Genomic DNA, 24,965 nt, shown 5'->3' with positions numbered 1-24,965 from the left:
TCTGACGGTTGCCTTTTATGGACGCGACATGAAGCGCAGTATCTCCGTCCTTAAAAAAATTATTTCAAATATTATTGATCGATAACATCATTTGCCCTTTGTTTTCATATATTTTAATTATGTCTAGCACACATTGTGGTTGTCAAGAATAAACTATATATATAAAAAAAAAGGTTCGAAATCTGACTGATGCATCATGATTAACATACATTTATTGCTCTACTAAAATTTAATAGTATCTGACACATGATAACCACTGAACGAGAAATTGAGTAAACATCTTTAGACATTTGCCATAAAACTGCAGACATTGAGAAGAACCATTATCATTAAAGCGGGTTAGTAAATTGGGTTGGATAACAACAGGGGGATTGAGTGGTCACAAGAAGAAATTAAAATTGTCTACAAAAAAATATTGTCGGGCAGTTTTGAGTGATAAATCGTTTGCTACTTTATATAATATATATTGTATTTACATAAATATTTCAAAAATGTTGCTTTATACAAAAAATATTGTATTTACAATGAAATTCCTAAAAAAGTTTACAAGACCAACCTTTTACATGTATTAGGGCATTTACAATCAGACTCATGAACATATTGTACAAGCATCTTTTAAAAAATGTTGGTAATAATTTTCCGATTCGTTGTCATTGCCTTTTCTGAATTATTAGGCATATAGTCCATTTTAATAGTAGGCAGATTGCAAACTTAAAATAACTAGCAATCCTTTTATGTCAGCGGTGACCCATAAATCTTCTTTCAATTTCAAAAAAAATAAATTGTTTAATCTTTTCAGTTAATAAAATAAGTCACTCTTATTTTCTTGTATTGTTAAACAAAAGATGTTTTAAGGCTGTTCTCTATATATTTACTTTGAAAATATTCAGCAAGAAATGTTTTCATAATAGTTACTATTTTCATAATTTTCGTACGGTTTTAACTTATCACAATAGGTTTAATAATATTGTTAAATAATATAAAATAGGAAAATATCTTCTTGATTTCTGTTATAAAGAAGGACACTTTCTAGGGAATATATTTTCTTGAAATGTATCGATATTTTCGTTTATATTTTAATTGTTTGAAACAAATTTGCAACACTTACGTTTTGAACCATGGCATTGTCAGTTTATTTTCGATTTATGAGTTTGGCTGTCCATCTGATATCTTTTGTACCTCTATTATGGACCTATATATATTTGTTTTTTTTTTTTTTTTGTCATGTGAAAGAGAATATTGCCATCTGGATAATATTACCGTTGGTCAAGCCATAGACATGATGCACAGAAATTGATATATCACACAAATACAGAACTCCGATGTGCTTTATGAGCGCATGATACACCTGTGGTTTTATAAAACAATAAAGTTCATTAACTCCTCAATGTTATATCAGAGATTTAGAATACACAAATGAAGGGAGTTTTTTTTAAAGTTATGTTGTTACTCTTAAATTGATAAAAATAAGATTGGAGATAAAATCAATAGGTAATTAATAATCACATCTGAGCATTTTGATTTATTGTCTTACATGTTGACGACGATGGAAATTCAAAACGGAAAGTAATTAATCAATTGGCAAAATCCAAAGCTCAAACACATCAGACGAATAGATAAAAACTTATATATTCTAGCTGTGGTCCAGGTATTTTCTGTTGGTGAAAATGGTGGATAAAACGGACGTAAATACATTAAATACAATGTAATCCAACTGATATTCAACACTATTCAATTTCAGAAATATTCAATTATATTAACATGTATATTTGTTTTGGTTGTTTTATATAGATTACTTAACATTTCGGTATCAACATATTTGAATGAAGGTAATTCTCATATGAACTGCATTTCTACAAATTATTTTTATATGCTCATGTATTAGAACAAGAAAGAATGCATTTAGTTTTTTAAGACCTTGGAACGTTCATCCGACAATATATGATAAAATGAAGCTCTTGGTGTATGTTTTATTTGTTTTAGATGCTTATGCACTCATCGAATATTTATGAATTTCAATCATTCATTATGACGGCTAACCTCTTAGTTACAACACACCAGGTTCTGATTTGATGGTAACAGTAGCCAATGAAAAGATGAATAGTTAAGTACTACTGCTAATGTTTAGATTACTAATTATAGATACTACAAGGTTATTAGTATATAAACAGGGGCGCTAAAAATTCAACTGATGTTCGTAGAAACATGTGTTTAATCATTTACCAGTAGTAAACATTATGTGGTCATATTTTATTCATCTTGTGCGCTTTGTTGAAATATAGTGCATCTATTGTGTCAAACTAATACTTTTTATGTTTGATAAGGTTACCATGATGAAAGAATGTTTTTCTTTCATAACCAATCGTAATTATCTTAAGCAGTAGTTCGTTTTTTTTTATGATAATATATAGTTTTCATTCATAAACATGATAAAGCTGTTTTGAATCACTGGAAATGTTAATGTAGAAATATATTACCATTTGTATTATTTTAAAATATGTAAATGATGCATTCTTATTCATATTGATCGTAGTGTATAAACACCTGTTCCTTAATAACTCGTCATTAGTTTTCTTGATGTTGTGTGGAAAGTGGACGCATCACTTCACTTCTTATTCTTCTACAGTTAATATATTGTGTATCCTTGGAATAGGAAGTTGAAAAGTTATTCAAATTACCTTTATCTTGTCAAGGATGTATACCAAACCTAATCTTGATTCATATCCAATTTTTAGATATTTACCTGTGACGTGACTTTTGTGGTTTTGGTTTAGTCGTTTGACGGACAATTCGTGGTTCTGTTGTTCTGTGTTTGTGTGCTGTTCTATGTTGTTTTACGTGTTCGTTGTAATTATGTGTTTAGCATGTCGAAATGTAATATTGTATTGTTAATCTGTGTATTTATTTGTCCTGAATGTTCTTGCATTTACTGTACGGCATTCGTGTCATGTGATGTTATCATTTTCGTGATAAATATTTAATATAACCATTACAGTGCGAGGTTTGGCTATCCGCAAAAACCAAGTTCAGTCCACCATTTTGTCTTAAAATGTACTTTAACAAGTCAGAAACATGACAGTTGTTATCTTATGGTTCGTTTGTGTTCGTTGCATTGTTGTTTCTTTTATGTTGCACATCAGTGTTTCTGTGATTTCGTTATTTTCCACTTATAGTTGATGTGTTTCCCTTGGTTTGATGTGTTACATCGGCGTACTAAAGTATAAGCCTGGTACCTTTTATAGCTATTAATTTGTAACCCGGACTTGTTTTCTCTCAATCGAATTATGAATTTTGAACAGCGGTATTCTATTTAAAAAATCAATCCTGGTATTTCAACTTCTTACTTTCTTTGCTGTTTTAACAATTTTTGATTCAAGTGTCACTAATTAGGCATAAAGAAAATAAATCAATCCTGGTATCTATGATGAGTTTATTTGACAAGTGTTGAAAAAGGAAAAACATACGTTTTTAGGCATTACATAATTATTCATTATAGTGTTTGCCTACGCTGTACGATAATTGTTTAATTATTTTCATGTACTCCTATTTGTGGAACAGGTAGAAAATGCAGGCGTTTTTCTTGTTATCTTCAGGTTGTTTGCACTCTACAAATTTAGCACAGGTTTTTCCTGTACATGTACCCATAATGTATTAGAAAGGTCAATTTTGAAAATGAAGATGCATTGGTTTTGTAGGGTGATACAAAAATTAAGTTGAAACTAATGGGGATGATGGCTATGATTTTCATTATCTCTTTGTTGCTGATGAAATTATAGATGATGAATTTAGTAGCAAACCAAATGGTATTTTGCATACACCTTATTCTATTAGGATTATAAAAGGCACTGCCTTTTTGCAAGTGACAAAGCATAAAACCTGTTAATGGAAGTCTAAGCCCAGAAATACTATTAAAGCTGCAAAATCCCATAGAGTTGAGGATTTCCTCCAGAGGAAATAGCAGTGTTGAGAGACAATATGGGCATCTCTACAACGGGTAAGTCTATTGATACATTGACCTAGTTTTTTAAAGACTTAATAGATAAATATCGAACAGAGTCTGTTATAATCCTTTAGAAAATAACTTTAACATATATGCAGTTAAAGACTTTGATCCGACTACTTGGATAATTGTGCACATGGACCTCATTCTGATGTTTGTGCTATGGCTGATTACACTTCTTTTGATCGTGCATTATGGTTTTTATATGCATATGGGGATCCTCTTAGTGAGATTAATATTCCAGTAGTGTAACCTGTTGTTTAACATGTTGAACAACGTGATGGTGATTTTGCTAGGAAAATCCAACAATTGCAAACAGAGGAGATTTGGTCTAAACTTTCTTGTCGTCTTTCTGTGCCTGTAAATTATGCCATGTTTGTAAGGATATTTTGAGTGCACTACTTAGACAGACCAACACTGTAGATTATAAAATGCAGGAAACCTATAGATACTGTGTTAAAGAATCGACCACCATTGTTTATTTGGCTAATTTGAGTTGTACGAATACGCCATCAGATGGTGATAATACAAGAAAGTTGTGTTCATATTCTTTTTGTTTGCAATGTGGTTTTTGGCTCTGACAATAGGCAGATGCTCAGCTCTCAGATTTTCACCAAGGGTATCATCAGCCCAGTAGTCAGCACTCCGTTGTTCTTATGAATTTCAATTATGTGGTAATTTATATGAATTTCCTGTTATAAAACTATGAATTTTTCGAAAAACTAAGAATTTTCTTATCCTAGGAATAGATTATCTTAGCCGTACTTTGCACAACTTTTGGAAATGTTGTGTCCTCAATGCTCTTCAACTTTGTACTTATTTGGCTATACAACTATTTTGATCTGAGTGTCACTGATGAGTCTTATGTAGACGAAACGTGCGTCTGGCGTATTAAATTAAAATCCTGGTACCTTTTAAAACTATTTACACCACTGTGTCGATTCCAGTGCTGGTTGACGTTTCGTCCACGAGGGTATCATCAGCCTAGTAGTCAGCCATTGGTTGTTGACATGAATATCAATTATTTGGTCATTTTTATAAATTTCCTGTTACAAAACTAGGAATTTTTCGAAAAACTAAGGATTTTCTAATCCCTGGAATAGATTACCTTAGCCGTATTTGGAACAACTTTTGAGAATTTTGGGTCCTCAATGCTCTTCAACTTTGTACTTATTTGGCTATACAACTATTTTGATCTGAGCGTCACTGATGAGTCTTATGTAGACGAAACGCGCGTCTGGCGTATTAAATTATAATCCTGGTACCTTTTATAACTATTTACACCACTGGGTCGATGCCAGTGCTGGTTGACGTTTCGTCCACGAGGGTATCATCAGCCCAGTAGTCAGCACTTGGTTGTTGACATGAATTCCAATTATTTGGTCATTTTTATAAATTTCCTGTTACAAAACGAAGAATTTTTCGAAAAACTAAGGATTTTCTAATCCCTGGAATAGATTACCTTAGCCGTATTTTGCACAACTTTTGGGAATTTTCGGTCCTCATTGCTCTTCAACTTTGTACTTATTTGGCTTTACAACTATTTTGATCTGAGCGTCACTGATGAGCTTCATGTAGACGAAACGAAACGCGCGTCTGGCGTATTGTATTATTATCCTGGAACCTTTGATAACTATTTACACCACTGGGTCGATGCCACTGATGGTGGACGTTTCGTCCCCGAGGGGGGTATCATCAACCCAGTAGTCAGCACTTTGTTGTTGACATGAAAATCAATTATGTGGTTATTTCTATAAATTGCCTATTACAAAACAATGAAATTTTCGAAAAACTACGAATTTTCTTATCCCGGAAATAGATTACCTTAGCCGTACTTGGCACAACTTTTGGGAATTTTGTGTCCTCAATGCTCTTCAACTTTGTACTTATTTGGCTATACAACTATTTTGATCTGAGCGTCATTGATGAGTCTTATGTAGACGACACGCGCGTCTGGCGTATTAAATTATAATCCTGGTACATTTTAAAACTAGTTACACCACTGGATCGATACCAGTGCTGGTTGACGTTTCGTCCCCGAGGGTATCATCAGCCCAGAGGTCAGCACTTCGTTGTTGACATGAAAATCAATTATGTGGTTATTTCTATAAAATGCCTGTTACAAAACTATGAATTTGTCGAAAAACTAAGGATTTTCTGATCCCTGGAAAAGATTACCTTAGCCGTATTTGGCAAAACTTTTTGAAATTTTGTGTCCTCAATGCTCTTCAACTTTGTACTTGTTTGGTTTTATAAATATTTTGATATGAGCGTCACTGATGAGTCTTATATAGACAAAACGCGCGTCTGGCGTACTAAATTATAATCCTGGTACCTTTGATAAATATCTACACCACAGGGTTGATGCCACTGCTGGTGCACGTTTTCGTCCCCAAGGGTATCACTTCCCAGTTGTCAGCACTTCGTTGTTGACATTAATATCAATTATGTGATCATTTTCATAAATTTCCAGTTACAAAACTATGAATTTTTCGAAAAAATAAGTTACCTTAGCCGTATTTGGCAAAACGGTTTGAAATTTTGGGTTCATAATGCTCTTCAACTATGTACTTATTTGGCTTTACAACTATTTTCCTCTAAGCGTCACTGGTGAGTCTTTGGTAACGAAACGCGCTTTTGACGTATTAAATTATAATCCTGGTACCTTTGATAACTAGTAACGATATAAATAAAAATGCTATCATAGATATATATGACCATATCCCGTGTTGATTTTTCCTATGAGTTTTGCACTTTTCTAATTTGACTTTTTTGCTCGGACATATTGTTTTTGACACTACAGTTAATTCGTCAAATATATGAGAAGAAGTTGTATGTCTTTACTAGAACTGTAATGTGAGATTCGTTAAGTATTTTTATAGTATTTTTATTAAAAAAAAAATCGTGAAAATAGACAAAATTTATTGGTATCGAATGGTTACGGTTTTACAAGATTGCCAAAGTTTGTGATTGCACATTTTGACGTATAGCATTACTGAATAGACCATTATTTCAAAAATGCATATTAAATGCATTTGAATAAGTATTGATCATGTCATATCCATCATTGACATATGATGGGTGAAATCAATGTGAAAAATTATCAACTTACTTCATTCTGTATATTTAGATTGATACCACCGTCGATTAGAAAAGTCACGATTTCACTTCGCGTGCTCCATTGGTTCATTACAGCCAAATGAAGTGCAGTATTGCCATTCTGTAAAAAGAAACACTAAAACATTAATCATGAAGAACACAGCTGATATATAAACTAACGCATGACTACATAGTGTTGCATTTATCGTAGCACGTGGACCCCGTAGCCGATATAATAATCAAATAAAAATATCGAATAATAATTGCAATCCAACTTATACTTGATGATAATAATAAGGTGACACTTTGTGTTAGATGTTCAAATCGCGTTAATCACTTAAGAAAAATCAAGTCAAGCAACAGAAACAGGGTATCTATAAACCAAAAATTAAATCAACAATAGAATGTAAAGATAGGAAACACATCATTACCACTTACCAAAAAAATAAATTAGAAGGTAATATGAATACACCAAAATGCCCAAAAAAATGTGTGGATAACAAATAACAAATATGAAGATGAATTTATTAAGGATTCAAGAGGAGCGTATAGTCTAGATATTTTAGTAAGTACACGTCATCGTTGTTATTATAAAATATATATACAATTTTAACAATATCAAATCAAAACCGAATTCTTATTTCAAAAAGTAAGCATATCAATTTTTCGGCAATGTTTTGGATTGTACATATAGATGTTAATTTAGATTAATACCACCGCCGATTAGCAGTCTTGAGATTTCAGTGAGTTCGCACAACGAAGCATCATGACCATTCTGTATAAAAAGACATCTCAATGCTTAATTTTTATTGATCAAGGACGCAGCTGATATCATCAACTAACTTGAGACAATGTAGTGTCGCATTTCATTGTTGCAATTTGACACGGATGACGACAAAATTATTAAACAACTTTATTGGTTTATAGTTGCTTTCTTTTTTTTTTCTTGCTAATCATAATACGGCGAATTTGTTTTTAGATGTACAATTGCCGTTAAACGATTGAGACAATTTAGGCAACACACAGAAACTGTGTATAATAAAACAAAGATATATAAACACAATCAAATTGTTGTTCAACAGTGAACTTATTAATAAAACTACCTCCGTTCCACGATCTGATCCAAACGTTCTCAAAACTTAAAAACGGATAATTGCAAATACAATGCAACTGTGACGGTTACATGCCATTTTGCATTGTAAACTTTTTTAAATGTTGACATGGATTTAAAATTGATCAATATATCAGAACAGCATTTATCTAAACGTAACAATGTACACCAAACATAATGATAGCTTATGGTAAACCTGTTCAATAAATAAAGGAAGATATGGTGTAAGTGCCAAAGAGACAATTCGCCATCCAAATAACAATTTATAAAAGTAAACCATTATAGGTCAATGTACGGCCTTCAACACGAAGCCTTGGCTCACACTGAACAACAAGCTATAAAGGGCCCAAAATTACTAGTGTAAAACAATTCAAACGGGATGTTTCCATCTGTTTAAAGGAAGAAACTGATATTATCTCATATTCCGAATTGTGATTATTTGAGTCAAAAACCGTATGAAAAGGAATCAAAGATATGCTTGAAGTTAGGTAAATAGCATTATATGATGTATTGAATTCATAGGTGACAAGACAAGAGAGGGATATGGGGCAAACTAATCTTTCATGTATTGAAGAGCAATATGATCAAATAGTTTGGACATCCGATAAGTATCCGTCATCTGACATAACTGCATCCTAATTTGTTTTTAAATATCCGAATAGATAGGTGTAATTTAATATTAGACCACATGAAGAACATAATTTGGGGATGAGTTTTTAATTTATCTTACGATTACTGTCAGTCTATACTCCTGGTTTAATTAATAGGTTGGCATAAACAAATGTAAAATTGGATTTTTTCCTTTAAAAATGTAACAGACGCCATCACGACTTGTTGGACCAGTATGAGTAATTTGTGTCACAAATGACGATGAATATATTTCACTCATCTACATGAACAACAAAAACAATCCGTCCTATTTCCCCCAAACACTACCTACCTAAGAAAAAATTATCTCCTACAGAAGTTGCATACAAGGACTTCAAGCAACTAGCTATTTATCTTTTTTTTTTTTGGGGGGGGGGGGGGGTTAAATTGCTGAAAATGTGTGCGCAAAAATAAAAAAAAATCCATATATTGACTGATATTTTTTAGTTATTTTATAAAATATGCTATCAAAGATATCTAGGAGCAACCCCTATGTTGATAATTCCTCGGAATTTGGTATATTTATGATTTTACTTTTTTTGCAAGTACACAAGGTTTTTAAACCTTCAGTTTATTCATATTAAAGCTGATATATACACTAACGCATGGCTACATAGTGCCGCATTTATTGTAGTTCGTCAACCCTGCAGCCGATATGATAATCAAATTTCACCTTTTTTGCTAGGACACATGTCCTTTTAAACCTTAAGTTTTTTCGTCAAATATCTGCGACAAAAGCCGTCCTATATCTTTCGAATACTACCTAAGAAAAACTTATTAGTTACAGGAGTTGCATACAATAACTTAAAATATCTAGCTTTTTAGTTTGGGTTAAATTGCTAAAATATGTATTCCAAGAAAAAAACATAACAGATTGACTGATATACCGGATATTATACGTCATTCGATTCAAAATTGATAATGATGCTTTTTATCCTAAATATTTCATCTGGAACCATGAATTTGTCATATAAGAATATAAATAATTCATTGAGTTATTTTTAGACATGGTATTCCCCATCTGCCATGGTAATTGCTAGGTAATTTCCCATCTGCCATGGTATTTGCTAGCAAATACTCCAGCATATGGAATTCCCTAATGGCAAATACCCGGCATATGGAAATCCCTAATGGCAAATACCCCGGCAGAGAAAAGAAAATATCAATATATATAAATTGGTGAAAAATACCATGGTTCTCATCCAATCAAAATACAGCATTATTACATCAGGTGGAATTACATAAAATATGCTATCATGGATATCTAGGAGCAATCCATATGTTGCAAATTCCTTGGAGCGCGATATTTTTATGATTTTACTTTTTTGCTAGACACACGTCTTTTAAACCTTTAGTTTATTTGTCAAATATCTGCGAAAAACAAATTATTTCTTCATTTTAACTAAGAAGTTAAGTATGTTTCATTTTCTTGTCGTGAGAAGAGACGCAATTTTTTCCTATTTGAACGTATACGGTTTTACAAATTACCTAAGCTTTTATCAAATTGTGATTGTACATTTTGACATCCAGCATTTTTGAAGAGAAAGTTAGTTGATGATATCAGCTGCGTCCTTGTATGTACTAAGAAATACTAAGCAGTGTTAACATAACATTGAATGCTAAAGATTGCAGCTGATATATAAACTAACGCAGGACTATTTTTTGTAGCACGTCGACCCTGTAACAGATATACTAATCAAATAGAAATGATAATAATGATAATAAATTTGTATTTGCTAATTATGCATGTAATGATAAGGTAACAATTTGTAAATTTCGTTAATCGATTAAGAAAAACTAAGACAAGACATGAAAAAGAGTATTTTAAAACCAACATGTAAATCCAAAATATAAAATAAAGATAGGAATCGAATCAGCACCACTTACCACCCCCCCCCAACCCAAAAAAAAAGAAGAGGTAATATATCAAATTCTGCATGTGGATATTAATTTATTGAGGATTCATCAGGTGTATATAATTCTAAACATTTTAGTAAGTACAAGCCAGTGTTTCCAGTATGGAATATATTTACTTTTTTCACAATATTAAACCACAACTGAATTCTTACTCTTAAAGGTAAGCCATATACATTTTTCTGCAATATTTTGGATATGTAAATTAAGATTAATACCACTGCCGATTAGTAACTTTAATATTACGTTTTTTTCCGTTCAAAGCAGCATCGTGGCGTGCAGCACTTCCTTTTTGTAAAAAGAGACTTATATCGATGACAACAAAATATGTAACAAGCAAAGACTCAGCTGATATCATCAACTAACTTAATACAACGTAGTATCGCATGTATTGTTGCAAGTTGACACGGATGCCGATGTAATAATCAAATAACTATATTGGTTAATACATGCTTTAATTTTTTTACTTGCTAATCATAATACGGCGACATTTTCTTATAGATGTTAAAATCTCGTTAATCGATTACAATTTAGGCATCAAACAGAAACTGTGTATACCAACACCAAGACAAATAAACACAAAATATAATAAAGATGGGAAACAATCATCAGCACCTACTTAAAAATGTATTTTGTTTCTCAAATTGTTGTTCAGCAATTAACAATTACACATTAAACTACATCAGTTTAACAATCTGTATAATTTAACGTCCTCATAACTTATAACCGGATAATTTGAATTGCAATGCAACTTTGACGTTTACGTGTCATTATGCATTCTTAACTTTTTGGAATGTATTGAGGTGAAAAAATATCTGGATTTAAAAAAAAATTCGTGAGAATAGACGCAATTTATTCCTATTCGAACGTATACGGTTTTACAAGATTGTCAAAGTTTCTATTAGATTTTGGTTGTATATTTTGACGTCCAGCTTTACTGAAGAGACAATGATTTCCGAATTGCACCTTAAATGCAGTTAGTTTTGATCATGTCATATCAAAGATTGACCTGATTGGTGGAATCAATGTGATTAAGCATTCACATACCTCATTCTGTAAATTTATATTGATACCACCGTCGATTAAAAACCTTCCGATTTCATTATGCCAGTACAATGCAGCCAAGTTAAGTGCAGTACTACCATCGTTTACAAAGAAACACTAAGCAGTGTCAACATAACAGGTAATGATAAAGAAGGCAGCTGATCTATAAACTAACGCATGACTAAATAGTGTGGCATTTATCGTAGCATGTCGACGCTGTAGCCGATATAATAATCAAATAAGTATATCGATCAGTAATTGCTACCATTTGTTCACTTGCTAGTAATAATAAGTTGACAATTTCCTTTAGACATTCAAAGATCGTTAATAAACTGTCAATTTAACCACATGCAGACATTAATTTAAATATCAGTTGATAATGCATGTTACTATTACTGTCAGTGTATACTCATGGTATAATTTCGAGGTTTGCATAAACAAACGTAAAGTTAACACAAACAATATGTCCGATTTTCCTTAAAAATTATCTACTTAAGAAAAACTTATCTGTTTCAGAACTAGCCTTTTAGTTTTGGTTAAATAGCTGAAAATGTGTATGCAAAAATAAAAAAAAATCATCACATTGACTGATAGTTTTTATATGCTTCATAAAATATGCTATCATAGATATCTAGGAGCAATCCGTTTGGTGCTAATTCCTTGGAGCCTGGTATTTTTATATTTTTACTCTTTTCCTAGTACACATGGCTTTTAAACCTTTAATTTTTTCGTCAAATATCTGCGAAAAAATCCTTTGAACTATGAAGTTAAGTTTGTTAAATTTTATTTTTGTGATAATTCCCATTTGAACGTATGCGGTTTTACGTAATTGTCAAAGTTTGAATTAGATTGTGCTTGTAAATTTTGACATCTAGCATTACTACAGAGACAGATATTTCCAAAATGCACCTTAAATTCAATTAAATTAGTATTGGTCATGACATATCAAACATTGACATATGATTGGTTATATCAATATGAATAATCATCCACTTACCGCATTCTGTAAATTCATATTAATACCAAGGTCGATTAGCAACCTTGCGATTTCAGTTCTCCCATGCATCGTAGCCTCGTGAAGTGCAGATCTACCAGCCTGAACAAAGAAATACCGAGCAGTGTTGATATAACATTTAATGATGAAGAATGCAGCTGCTATATAAACTTACGCATTACTACATAGTGTCACATTTATCGTAGCACGTCGACCCTGTAGCCGATATAATAAGCTAATACCAATACCGATATATAATTGCTATTCAATTTTTATTTGATAATAATAACGTGACATTTTGTGATATACGTTCAAATCTTGATAATTGATTAAAAAAATTAAGGCAAAAAACAGGGAATCGTAAAACCAAACCGTTAATCAACAATAGAAAATAAATATAATAAACAAATCATAACCAATTACAAAAGAAAAAAGGTAAAGGGTAATCTTATACACCGAAATGGCGATAAAAAGTAAATTTTTAAATTCAATACAAATATGGAGATTAATTTAATGAGGAATCAACATGAGAATATAATCTTGACATATTATTAAATATCAGTCAGTGTTGCCTGTATGAAATGTATATACAATTTTAACAATATCAAACCAGATAAAATACATCAGAAAAGCATTAATTTAAAAGAAACAATGTACACCAAAAAGAGTGATAGCTTATGGACATCCTGTTCAAGATATTCATTTGTTTTAGAAACAGTCACTGATTCTTTATTAAATTCAACATTGGAATTATTTAAGTCAAACATCGTAAGAAAAGGAACATATGATCTGCTTGAATTTTGGTAAGTACCTAATATGAGGTATTGAATTCATTGGTAACCAAAAGACCAAAATTAGGTATGAGTTGATATTTTATGTCACGAATACTGCCAGAATATCGATGGTATAATTTCGAGGTCTGCATAAACAAACGAAAAGTGGAAATATTTCCTTTAAAAATGTTTTGAACGCTGTAACGATTTGTTGAACCGTTGTGTGTAAGATGTGTCACAAGTTACGACGAATATCTTTCAATTGTCAACATGAACAACACAAACAATCCGGTTGTGTGTAAATTGTGTCACAAGTTACGACGAATTTATTTCAACATGAACAACACAAACAAGCCGTCCTATTTTCCCCGATTACTACCTACCCACGAAAAACTGATCTGTCACAGGAGTCGCAAACAATAACTTAAAATAACTAGCCTTTTAGTTTGGGCTAAATTGCTGAAAATTCGTTTTCAAAGATAACAAATTCACAGATTGACTGATAATTCTTACTATTTCATTAAGTATGCTATCATAGATATTTAGAAGCAATCACTATGTTGCTTATTTCTTGAAGTCCGGTATGTTTATGATTTTACTTATTTGGTAGGACACATGGCTTTTAAACCTTCAGTTTATTCTTCTAATTTCTGCAAAGAAAGTCAAATTTCATCATTTGAACTTTGATGTTTTGGAGGGTCAAGGGTACAAAAAGTTCATCAAAAATTTAAACAGTTTTTTGGTCATTTCAAATTGTATTCATTACTGTATTAGTTGTTACTTTATCATATGGTACAAGCATTAACCACGAAAATCAATTTGTTTTCGCTCCAGATGTTTTTTAAATTGCATCTTGAAAAATATCCAAATAATCTCCCTTTGGTTCAAATATTGCCATTTGTGTGGCATTATAATTGAAATATCTTTTTTACTTTGTCGGTGACCTATATTTTTTTATTATTTCTTTCAAATAAGCTGTACTGAACTGAACTATTGTAAAATTTAAGCGATTTTTATAAATCAATTTATTTCTTTTTTTTTTCGTTTTAACCTCTGTTTCTCCTATTAGTTCAACAGAACTAATGGACCTTAACGAAAATGTATGCATCTTTCGGAGGCAAATTGTGAGCTTAAATGAACGGTGACACCATTTTTTTTTAATTTCATGTTTCTATTAAAGATGTATGCTTCTGACTTTTCAGTCTCGTTCAGTCTCGTTCAGTCTCGTTGAAATCTCGTTCTTGAATTATATCCAAAACATGTGATACAAGTGGAAAATATCAATGAATTTTAAAAATATTATAATCAAACATAACTCTGTGAAAAAAAGGTGTATTAACAATTAATGGTTTTTGAGTAATCGAGTTTTCAAATTTTACGACCAATAAAGTCATTTTTTTTAGCCAAAATTTTCAGAAAATGGGTTAGGTACACCAAAAATAATTTTTCAAGAATCATGTACATCCCATATCATATAGATAAAGGTATGTATTTTTTCAATCATTTATAACAAAAAGTTAAAATAATATGCATTTTGTTCTTAAAACTGAGAAAAATCACAAAAATACAAAATTGACAGCATGGTAAATTTTACACAAAAAAGCGTCAAAATATGATAAAACTTTCTTATATTTACACCTACCTATAGTTTTTTTTAAGTAAAATTTATTCAGATTGGTCCACTTCATCATTATAGAAAGTATGAAAAAAAAGTGATTTATTTCACGATAATAGCCCCAAAACAGGTAAAAATAAATGAAAAATGGAAAAATCATCAAAATTAGGCATTTTCAAAAGACCGTAGCTAAATAAGAAGTGCACCACCATATGATTTTTTCTCCACCAATTATTTTGTTACAGTCTTATAAACCCAAAAATCAGGTTAAGAAAAAAAGTTGAATTCTAGAAATTTTTGGCTCCTCAGAGGTGTACATCCTTAAGGACATGATAAGGTTCATTTGTAGAAAACTATAGCAAAATCCAATGTTTGAAAAAAAAATATACCCGCGAGCCCCCTTAAGTATGTTTATTTTTTTTTTCTCGTAAGAATAGACGCAAATAATTCATATTCGAACGTATACCGTTTACAGGATTGTCAAATTTTGCATTAGATTGTGATTGTACATTTTTACGTCCAGCATAACAGAAGAGTCAATAATTTCCTAACTGCTCATTAAGTGCAGTCAAATAAGTATTGGTCAAGTCATATCAAACATTGACATATGATTGATGAAATCAATGTGAATAATCATCCACTTGAATTTATATTAATACCACGGTCGATTAGCAACCTTCCGATATCAGCTTTCTCGTACAATGCATCAAAGTGAAGTGCCGTAATACCATCATTACAAAGAAATATTTAAGCATTGTTAACATAACATTAAATGCTAAAAGGTGCAGCTGGTAAATAACATAACGCATGACAACATAGTGTCGACATATTAATCAAATAACTATACCGGAAAATAATTGCTATCAAATTTTCACATGCTTATAAAATTAAGTTAATAATTTGTGAAAGAAACTCAAATCTCGTAAATCGATAAAGAAAAATTAAGGCAAGAAACAGAAACAGAGTATCTGAAAACCAAAAAGTAAATCAACATTGGAAAATACAGATAGTCAACAAATCAACACCACTTACCAAAAAAAGAAAGAACAGGTAGTATAGATATACCAAAATGCCAAATAAAATGTGTGAATATCAAATTCCAAATATGGAGATTAGTTTAGGGTTAATTCAACAGGAGCATACAATCTAGACATTGAAGTAAATACAAATCAGTGTTGCAACTCTGAAGAGTATTTACAATTTGAACAATTTCAAGACAAACCGAATTCATACTTATAAAGGTAAACCAAATAAATTGTTCTGCAATGTTTTGGATTGTACATACATATGTTAATTTAGATTAATACCCCCGCCTATTAACAGCCTTGAGATTTCAATGTGTTCGCTCAACGTAGCATCGTGACGTGCAGCACTACCATTCTCTATAAAAAGACTGATATCAATTCTAACATAATTGTTAATGATCAAGGATGCAGCTGATATCATCAACTAACTTGAGACAATGTAGTGTCGCATTCATTGTTGCAATTTGACACGGATGACGACAAAATTATGAAATAACTATATTGGTTTAAAGTTGCTTTCTTTTTTTTTCTTGCTAATCATAATACGGCGAAATTCTGTTTTTAAATGTTCAGTTACCGTTAATCGATTGAAACAATTTAGGCAACAGCTAGAAACTATAGTAAAACGAAGATATAAATTAACAATATATAACAAAGATGGAGAAACAAAGAAGTATTTTGTATTCAAATTATTGTTCAACAGAGAACTAATTAATAAAACTACATCCGTTTTACAATCTGGACCATGTAACGTTCTTAAAACTTCTTAAAGGACAATTTCAAATGCAATGCAAGAGGGACGTAAGACACCAGAGGGACAGTCAAACTCATAAATCGAAAATAAATTGAAAACGCTATGGCTAAAAATGAAAAGGACAAACAGACAAACAATAGTACACATGACACATCATAGACAACTAAAGAATACATAACACGAACCCCACCAAAAACTAGGGGTGATCTCAGATGCTCCGGAAGGGTAAGCAGATCCACATGTGGCACCCGTCGTGTTGCTTATGAGATAACAAATCCGGTAAATAGTCTAATTCGGTAGGTCACATTTATGAAAGGGAAGGGGATTGTAGTTACGACGTAAGGAACATATCCGCGGTCATTCCATAACGGTCAACCAACTGGTGATGGCGTCCGTAAATAAAGGCAACAGTAGTATTTAGTAGTAAAATTTTCGAAGAGACGATTTAAACTTTACCATTTGGAACTCTTGATTTAATAGCTTCCTTGTGAGCAACAAATAAAGGCAACAACACTCTATCAAGAAAAACATGATAGGAAATGCAAGTACGGGAATATCGGATCAATTGGCAGATATATACCACCTTGACGGTTACGTGTCATTTTGCATTGTTAACTTTTTTAAATGTGGTGAGGGATTTAAAATTGATCAATATATCAGAAAAGCATTTACCTAAAAGTACAATGTACGCAAAAAATAGTGATAGCTTATAAAAATCCTGTTCTATGTATTCATTTTTTTTTAAGGAAGACACTGATTCTACCTCATATTCAGAATTGTATTATTTGAGTCAAAAATCGTAAAAAAGGGATTTATTATCTGCTTGAATTTTAGTAAATTACCTTATATGATGAATTCATTTTATAGGTGACAAGACAAGGAAAGGATATAGGGCAAAATAGTGTACCCTGTATTGACGAAAATGAATAAATAGTCTGGAATTTGATAATTATTCTGAATATGACATAACTGCATACTTATTTTGTATAAATTTCCGACAAGATAGGTGTACTTTGATATTAGAACACAGATACAACATTATTTGGGTATGAGTTGTTACTGTATGTTACGATTACTGTAAGTGTATACTCATAGTAAAATTTTGAGGTCGGCATAAATAAACGAAAAGTTAGAGTCTTTCTTTTAAAAATGTTCCAGACGCTATCACGATTTGTTGGACCGTTATGGGTAATTTGTGTCACAAATGACGACGAATAGCTTCCACTTGTAAACATGAACAACACAAAGAAAGCGCACTATGTTCCTGAAAACTACCTACCTAAGACAAACTTATCTGTTACAGGAGTTGCATAAAATTACCAAAAATAACTAGCCTTTTTTTTTTGGTTAAATTGCTAAAAATCTTTATGCAAAAATAAAAAAAATCCAAACATTGACTGATAATGTTCAGTAAATTCATAAAATATGCTACTATAGATATCTAGGAACAATCCCTGTGTTGCTAATTACTTATCTGCTGAATGTTCATACTTGTAAGAGTTCTATCCTACCACCATCATGTTAGTTTAATCAATAAAGCACTATAATGATAGTATATACATGTACATACGTTAATTAGTGCACAAATGTCAGTTATTATATATAATTTGCCAAGGACATTTTACTTATTTTCTTACAAATAATTAGTCCTTGCCTTAATCAAGCATGTGTTTAACCAAATTAGAATTCCCATACGTGTATTATCAATTCACATATACTTATAGACTCATTTTTAGTAGAGGTATTGGTTTTCTATATAACTATATTGACAGTATATCATATGATCATTTATTGCAGCTGAGTTGTTTATTTTGAATAAAACAAACTTGAAGTATTCAAGCAGACATGGTAATTAATACTGAAAGATATACACAACAATTTCTTGAAAAGACTTAAATCATATATTAAATGAATAAACTTAGAACCTTTGTTTGAAAATCGAATCCAAAGGGCCGATGTTTGGGAGCAGTATAATGTTTTCATATTTAAGAGTTACTGAAAAGGTGAATTCAAAAATTATTGTCTTCCTACACTTTATGATTTTACTTTTGTGCTAGGGCACATTGATTTTAAGACTACAATTTATTCATCAAATATATCAAAGGAAGTTTCATTTCTTTATTGAAACTGTGTTGTAAAACTACGTTAAGAACGTTTGAATAATTTTGTCGTGAAAATAGACCCAATTAATTTCTATTCGGAGGTGTAATTTTTTTATAATTAACGCAGGTAATATATAAACTAACGCATGACTAAATATTTTGGCATATACGTAGCATGTCGACCCTGTAGCCGATATAATAATCAAATAAATATATCGATTAGTTATTGCTATCGTTTTGTCACTTTATAGTAATAATAAGGTGACAATTTGTGATAAACATTCAAAGATCGTTAATCAGTTGTCAATAACACATCATGCACAAATGTACCCTACGTAATTAAGTTAAGAAGGGGAGGGGGTTCAGTGAAAAACTATTCGAATTAAATTTTTTTCTTATCCTACATTGAACTTTTGATATCGTCCCTTAATCTAGAGAGGAGACAGTTAAATTTCGAGGGGCAAAAAAGATCAGATTTTAAAGTCTGAAATGTTGATATTGCTCAAAAATATAAAATCAATGAGGTCCGAGTACACAGTTATCGTCCTTTGATTTTCGTTGTTCACGAATATAGTCCTTAGTGTGGACAGTGTGTTACTTGCCAATTTTTGTTATACCCCTTCCAAATTAATTTCTCCATGTTTTATGCATCATATATCAAGTTGGGGGGTGAAATGACACTGTAAAAAAATTTGGGTCATAAATATTAATGTAAAGTAGTGATTAGGTCCAGCTAAAAAAGGTCAAAAATTAGCACTTCGGAAGCTGTCAAAAGATTTCAAGACCCCCTTAACATAAGATTGTCCATATTTTGAGTTAGAGCTGATGAAGTTTTCTATAATTTTGATATAATTTGTCCCAAAAGTAGTACAACACACTGTAAAAATATTATTGAGAAAGCGCAGGTGGGATTTTTTTAATTTTCATTTATTGTCTAAAAGAAATGCACTACGAAATAACTGTGTACTCGGACCATCAATTTTACACGTATACATGTATAAAAGCTAGAAATGAAATTGGATAATCAAGAACACAATCATGTATGCGAATACAGCGAATAAGCTACGTGAATATTGATCAGTCCATTTAACGTTATAGCTAGTGTGTTCTATTTTCGCAGGTGTGAAATCAAAGGTTTGAATTGACCAATGAAAACGATCGTTTCCTTAAGGAATTAATCTAAAACAGTTTGTTTGAAAAAAAGAAGATGTAGTCACTATAAGAGACCAAAAATGACACAGAAATGAACAACTATAGGTCACCGTACGGTCTTCAATTATAAGCATAGTCAGCTATAAAAGGCTCCGAAATGACAATGTAAAATAATTCAAACGAGAATTGTTCCTTATAAACTACGACATTGGGGGACAATTTCCTCCGTTTATGGTACGCTTAGCTACTATGTGTATGTTTTATAGCATGAAAATAATCAAAAAGGAATGTCAGTGCAACCCATCACTAATTATTGTAATGGATCAGTATTATGATACTTATTACGAGTGGGCTTTATCGTCAAATTTCCCCGTCCAGACCTGAAACGGGGATATTTGAAATTCTTCATATTTTTTTGAGTAAAAAATAGATTTCTTTTCAATTTTTATTTTCCCCAAAAAAACACCTAGCCCCTTTTTTTTAAATATACCCCAAAGACAACACTTTCAGAGGTTGCTAATATAAATTATTGTTGATGTATTTTACTGCATTGTTTTTTTATTCATTATAATCTACGTCTCTTTCTTCAAAACAGTGTCTTATATAGTGATCCTCAAATTTCCCCGTGTCTTTCTTTAACTGTGTCTTATATACTGATCCTCAAATTTCCCCGTGTCTTTCTGTAAAGCAGTGTCTTATATACTTATCCTCAAATTTCCCCGTCTTTTTCTTTTAAACACTGTTTTAACGGAATAAATGTACTCAATTGACATTTATTTCGTTATTCTCAAATTGTTAAACTTCATTAGAACAAAACACAGTCATCGTTACGGTTCGAAGTGCATTACGGAATAAATCTATTCAGTTGACATTTATTTCGTTATTCTCTAATTCTAAAAAGAAAACCCTTCAGAGAGTTGACGAAGTTTGCTAATATATATTATTGTTGATGTATTTGACTGCAATGTTTTACAAGTATTAGCCTTTCAAAAAGGCTAGCCGTCTCTTAGCTGATGAAAATTGAAAGTGTTCTTGCTTTGTAGATTAATTCATTTACTAGAACCGCCAAGTGAATCAATCAACAAATTTTACCCCACACGTGAGGTCACACGTTATTTAGTAGTATATATCGTCTAACGTTGTTGTTGACAAAACTCCAGAAGATTCGGATATTTATAGATAAAAGTTACCTGAACATGCATGATTAATAACCAGGCAAAATCTTATTGCTAAAATAGAGAGGACAAATCCGATACTCTACGGGATTGAAGGACATTAACTAAGTTTGAATTGTCCTAACCAATCAATAAACTTTGATTATTCACGTCTCTTAATATATGCCAATCAGGTAGTAAGAAGCATTCAGACCCTGACTGTCCATCGTTCCATTCCTAATATCGTCTCCGAGGAGATGATAATTATTCATTATAATCCCCGACTCTTTTTTCAAAACAGTGTCTTCTATACTGATCCTCAAATTTCCCCGTGTGTTTCTTCCAAACAGTGTCTTATATACTGATCCTCAAATTTCCGCGTCTCTTTCTCTAAAACACTGTTTTAACGAAATAAATGTACTCAATTGACATTTATTTCGTTATTCTCAAATTGTAAAACGTCATAGAATGACATGCAGTCTTATTTACAATTATATATTATAAAGTTTGAAGTGCATTACGGAATAAATCTATCCAGTTGACATTTATTTCGTTATTATCTAATTCGTAAACTGTAGTAATCATTCTTTTATTCAATCACAACAGGAAATGGTCCATTATTAACAATATTTCAAATTTCAAATTTTACGGGGAAATTTGACGTTATATCCTACAAGTGACCACGACATTGTTAGGATTATAACATATCGTCAGTATGGAAGAAATCAAAAATGGTTCATATATTCATCCGTATACAAGCGGCACATGTATTTTATTTTATCCTTATATTTCTCATTATGCGGTACAAGATAATTGAGTCGCTGTTACATAAAGAACTTATAATGTTACTTCATACAAAATATCAATAAAATATGTCGACCCCACTATTTGAAGTTAACAAAATATTTATTTGATTCTTTTGACCAAAGGTTTGTAAACTATACAAATCTTTGTTTTTACGTTCGTAGTAACATATAGTACATTCCATTGTCGGTCACCTGTGTCAATTCACGTGCACACTGACTACATTGCAGTTGTATTTGAATCTTTCGGCCAATGAAATGAGACGTTTCAAGTTGTTTGTTTATGATACGCCAGAATGTTATCAATGAACTATCAAACGCTAAACTTCACTGCATTTGACTGTAACGATAGGAAATGAAAAATCATCTCTTTTATGATAAATTTTATTGTAAAATATGTTTTTCTATAATGCTTTAAATTCATAATAACATTTTCTCCGCGTCCTAAAAAAGAGACAATGGAGTCATATTTACTCTAAAACATTGTATACTAGAAGTTTTGATTACATAATGAAGTAAGAATGCAAAAATATGAAATATGAAATGTTTATTATATTCTTAAAACTCACCCAGTGAGAGGAGTTTATATTTGCTCCTCGTTCTAAGCACTGTTCTACTTTCTCCTTGTCTCCACACACAGCAGCAAGTATAAGATCCTGTACCACAAGATACAAATTATTCATCAATGTTTAATTGAGGATGTATATCACATTTGTAAGAGTCGTACCCATGTTTGATATTGACATACTGATTGCTCAATTATCTTCAATTATGAATAACGAACATGAATATTGTACACATCATGAGATAAAAAAAAAAGAACGTTGATACTAGAAGAAAGTAAAATTACGGATGCATGAAAGAAGCGTTTGCAATTCTCGGGCACCCATATTACTTGATAGTTGTCTATGGAACACCACAAATGTCTTATGTGGATGTTCATCATTATATGCAGTCGTTAAGGAGGCTCGCGGGTATAAGATTTTCAGAAAAAAATTAAACATTAATTTTTCATTACAAATTTTATTGATTACCTTAAGTAGCTGTTACTTTATCATATGGTACAAAATCATTCCCAAAAATCAATTCATGTTGGCCCCAGCGGACTTTTAAAATGTAGATGTCATTGAAAAAGCTTCAAATTATTTCCCTTTAGTGCAAAAATGCCATTTTTTAGCATAAAAATTGAAATATCTTTTTTAACTCATCGGTAACCTATATTTTTTATCGTTGTTTTCGAATAAACTGTACATAGACTAAATAATTGTAAAATTTTAGTGATTTCTGTAACTTAGTTCTTTTTTTATTTCGATATTACCGCTATTTCTCCTATTAGTTCAACAGAAAAAAGGACATTGACAAAAATGTATGCTCCTTTCGAAGGCAGATTGTGAGCGTAAATGAACGGTGACCCCATTTTTTTTATTTCATTTTTCTATTAAGTATAAGATAAAGTTCATTTATAGAACAATGTAGAGAAATCCTATATTAAATAAAAAAATTCATTTAGACAAAGTCTTGATAAAGTAACAGCTACTTAAGGTAATCAACAAAACTTGTAATGAAAAATTAATGTTTAATTTGTTTCTGAAAATCTTATACCCGCGAGCCTCCTTAAGACATTTTCAAAGTAGCATATAACTTTTGGTTGTTCAATATGAAATGAAATCGAGACATACAGTATATATTAATGTCATTCAATATTTCAGTGGTATTATTCGTTATAGTAATATTATATTATGCAGTTGTATTCCTTAAGTTAAACATAACTGTTATTAATGCATTCAATTTTTAGTTACATCATTTCCATGTAATGAATTACCTCTAAATCGGTAAAATACTGTCTGTGCCATCTGCAGACAGAAGCAGGTGTTATTTCCTCGATTTCAATCGAAGTAACTAATTATATGGATTCTATAACTGTTTCATTTTGTTTTCTGGAATATTCAATTACGACTGCAAATTATGCCTTAACCAATGCATATAATGCTTTGACCACTGCATATCACAATGATATACAACGCAGCCGTTACGTATTATAGTTGTCATCGGTGAAATTATTTTGATTTATAACATCCTTATCTTGGTACACTCTCCCCATTGGAAAGGTTCATAATAAGTAGACATATAATTCCACTCTAGTGCGTACACACTTAAACTATGTATAATATATCAATTATGATTTCAACGGTTTTCATTGTATAGTATTCATGATATAGTCTAACCGACTTAAATGCTTGGCTGTAATGACGAAACCATATGTTTACATGTAAACCATCATACTAGGTCTGCACCTGATAAACAAGTCTAAACAAGTCTAAATTTCAAATCTATGATTACATTGGATACAAATCGCAATTTTTCTACGTGTGCATGCAAAACAAATTTCTTGGTAGTAGGGTCTAAATATAGCACAAACAACGTTTTCCAAAAGACCAAGACAGCGAAAAGGTATATTTAACATGTATTAGTTTCGAACACCACTAGATATTTGTTTTACCTGGCTAACTTGTCTCCTTCTTTCTTCTGAGCTCATTGTGAAAATTCTGTAAATAAAGCTGATATCAATTTACTTTAAAATTACCATTTATTAATACGTTATGCTTTCCTCTATTTCATCAATAGAATATGAATAAATAAATGAAATGTAGTGATACATCACAAAAAAAGATTGAATAAATGATTATAATTCACTGATGATTACTAACTATAAATGATGAAAATATACGCGATCATTTTAATTTGAATTACTGTTAGATATGAAGTAGACGAATATA

At 31.3% G+C, this 24,965-nt stretch overlaps 1 protein-coding gene across 1 annotated transcript in view; it reads right to left on the bottom strand.

Moving 5' to 3' along the window:
• The window catches only part of LOC143059346 (uncharacterized), a 35,569-nt gene extending 10,845 nt beyond the window's left edge, over positions 1–24,724 (bottom strand). Inside the window, exons 1-5 of the mRNA XM_076232827.1 lie at positions 24,689–24,724; positions 22,758–22,844; positions 12,814–12,912; positions 11,820–11,933; positions 7,113–7,220 (exon numbers count right to left, since the gene is read on the bottom strand). Of these exons, the coding sequence (XP_076088942.1) occupies positions 7,113–7,220; positions 11,820–11,933; positions 12,814–12,912; positions 22,758–22,844; positions 24,689–24,724 (444 nt within the window). The remainder of the gene's footprint in view (positions 1–7,112; positions 7,221–11,819; positions 11,934–12,813; positions 12,913–22,757; positions 22,845–24,688) is intronic.
• Positions 24,725–24,965: the final 241 nt, after the last annotated feature.

Source organism: Mytilus galloprovincialis, chromosome 14, assembly GCF_965363235.1.
Source record: "Mytilus galloprovincialis chromosome 14, xbMytGall1.hap1.1, whole genome shotgun sequence".
Taxonomy (NCBI): Eukaryota; Metazoa; Mollusca; class Bivalvia; order Mytilida; family Mytilidae; genus Mytilus; species Mytilus galloprovincialis.
This window is presented reverse-complemented; position numbering and strand designations above follow the sequence as displayed.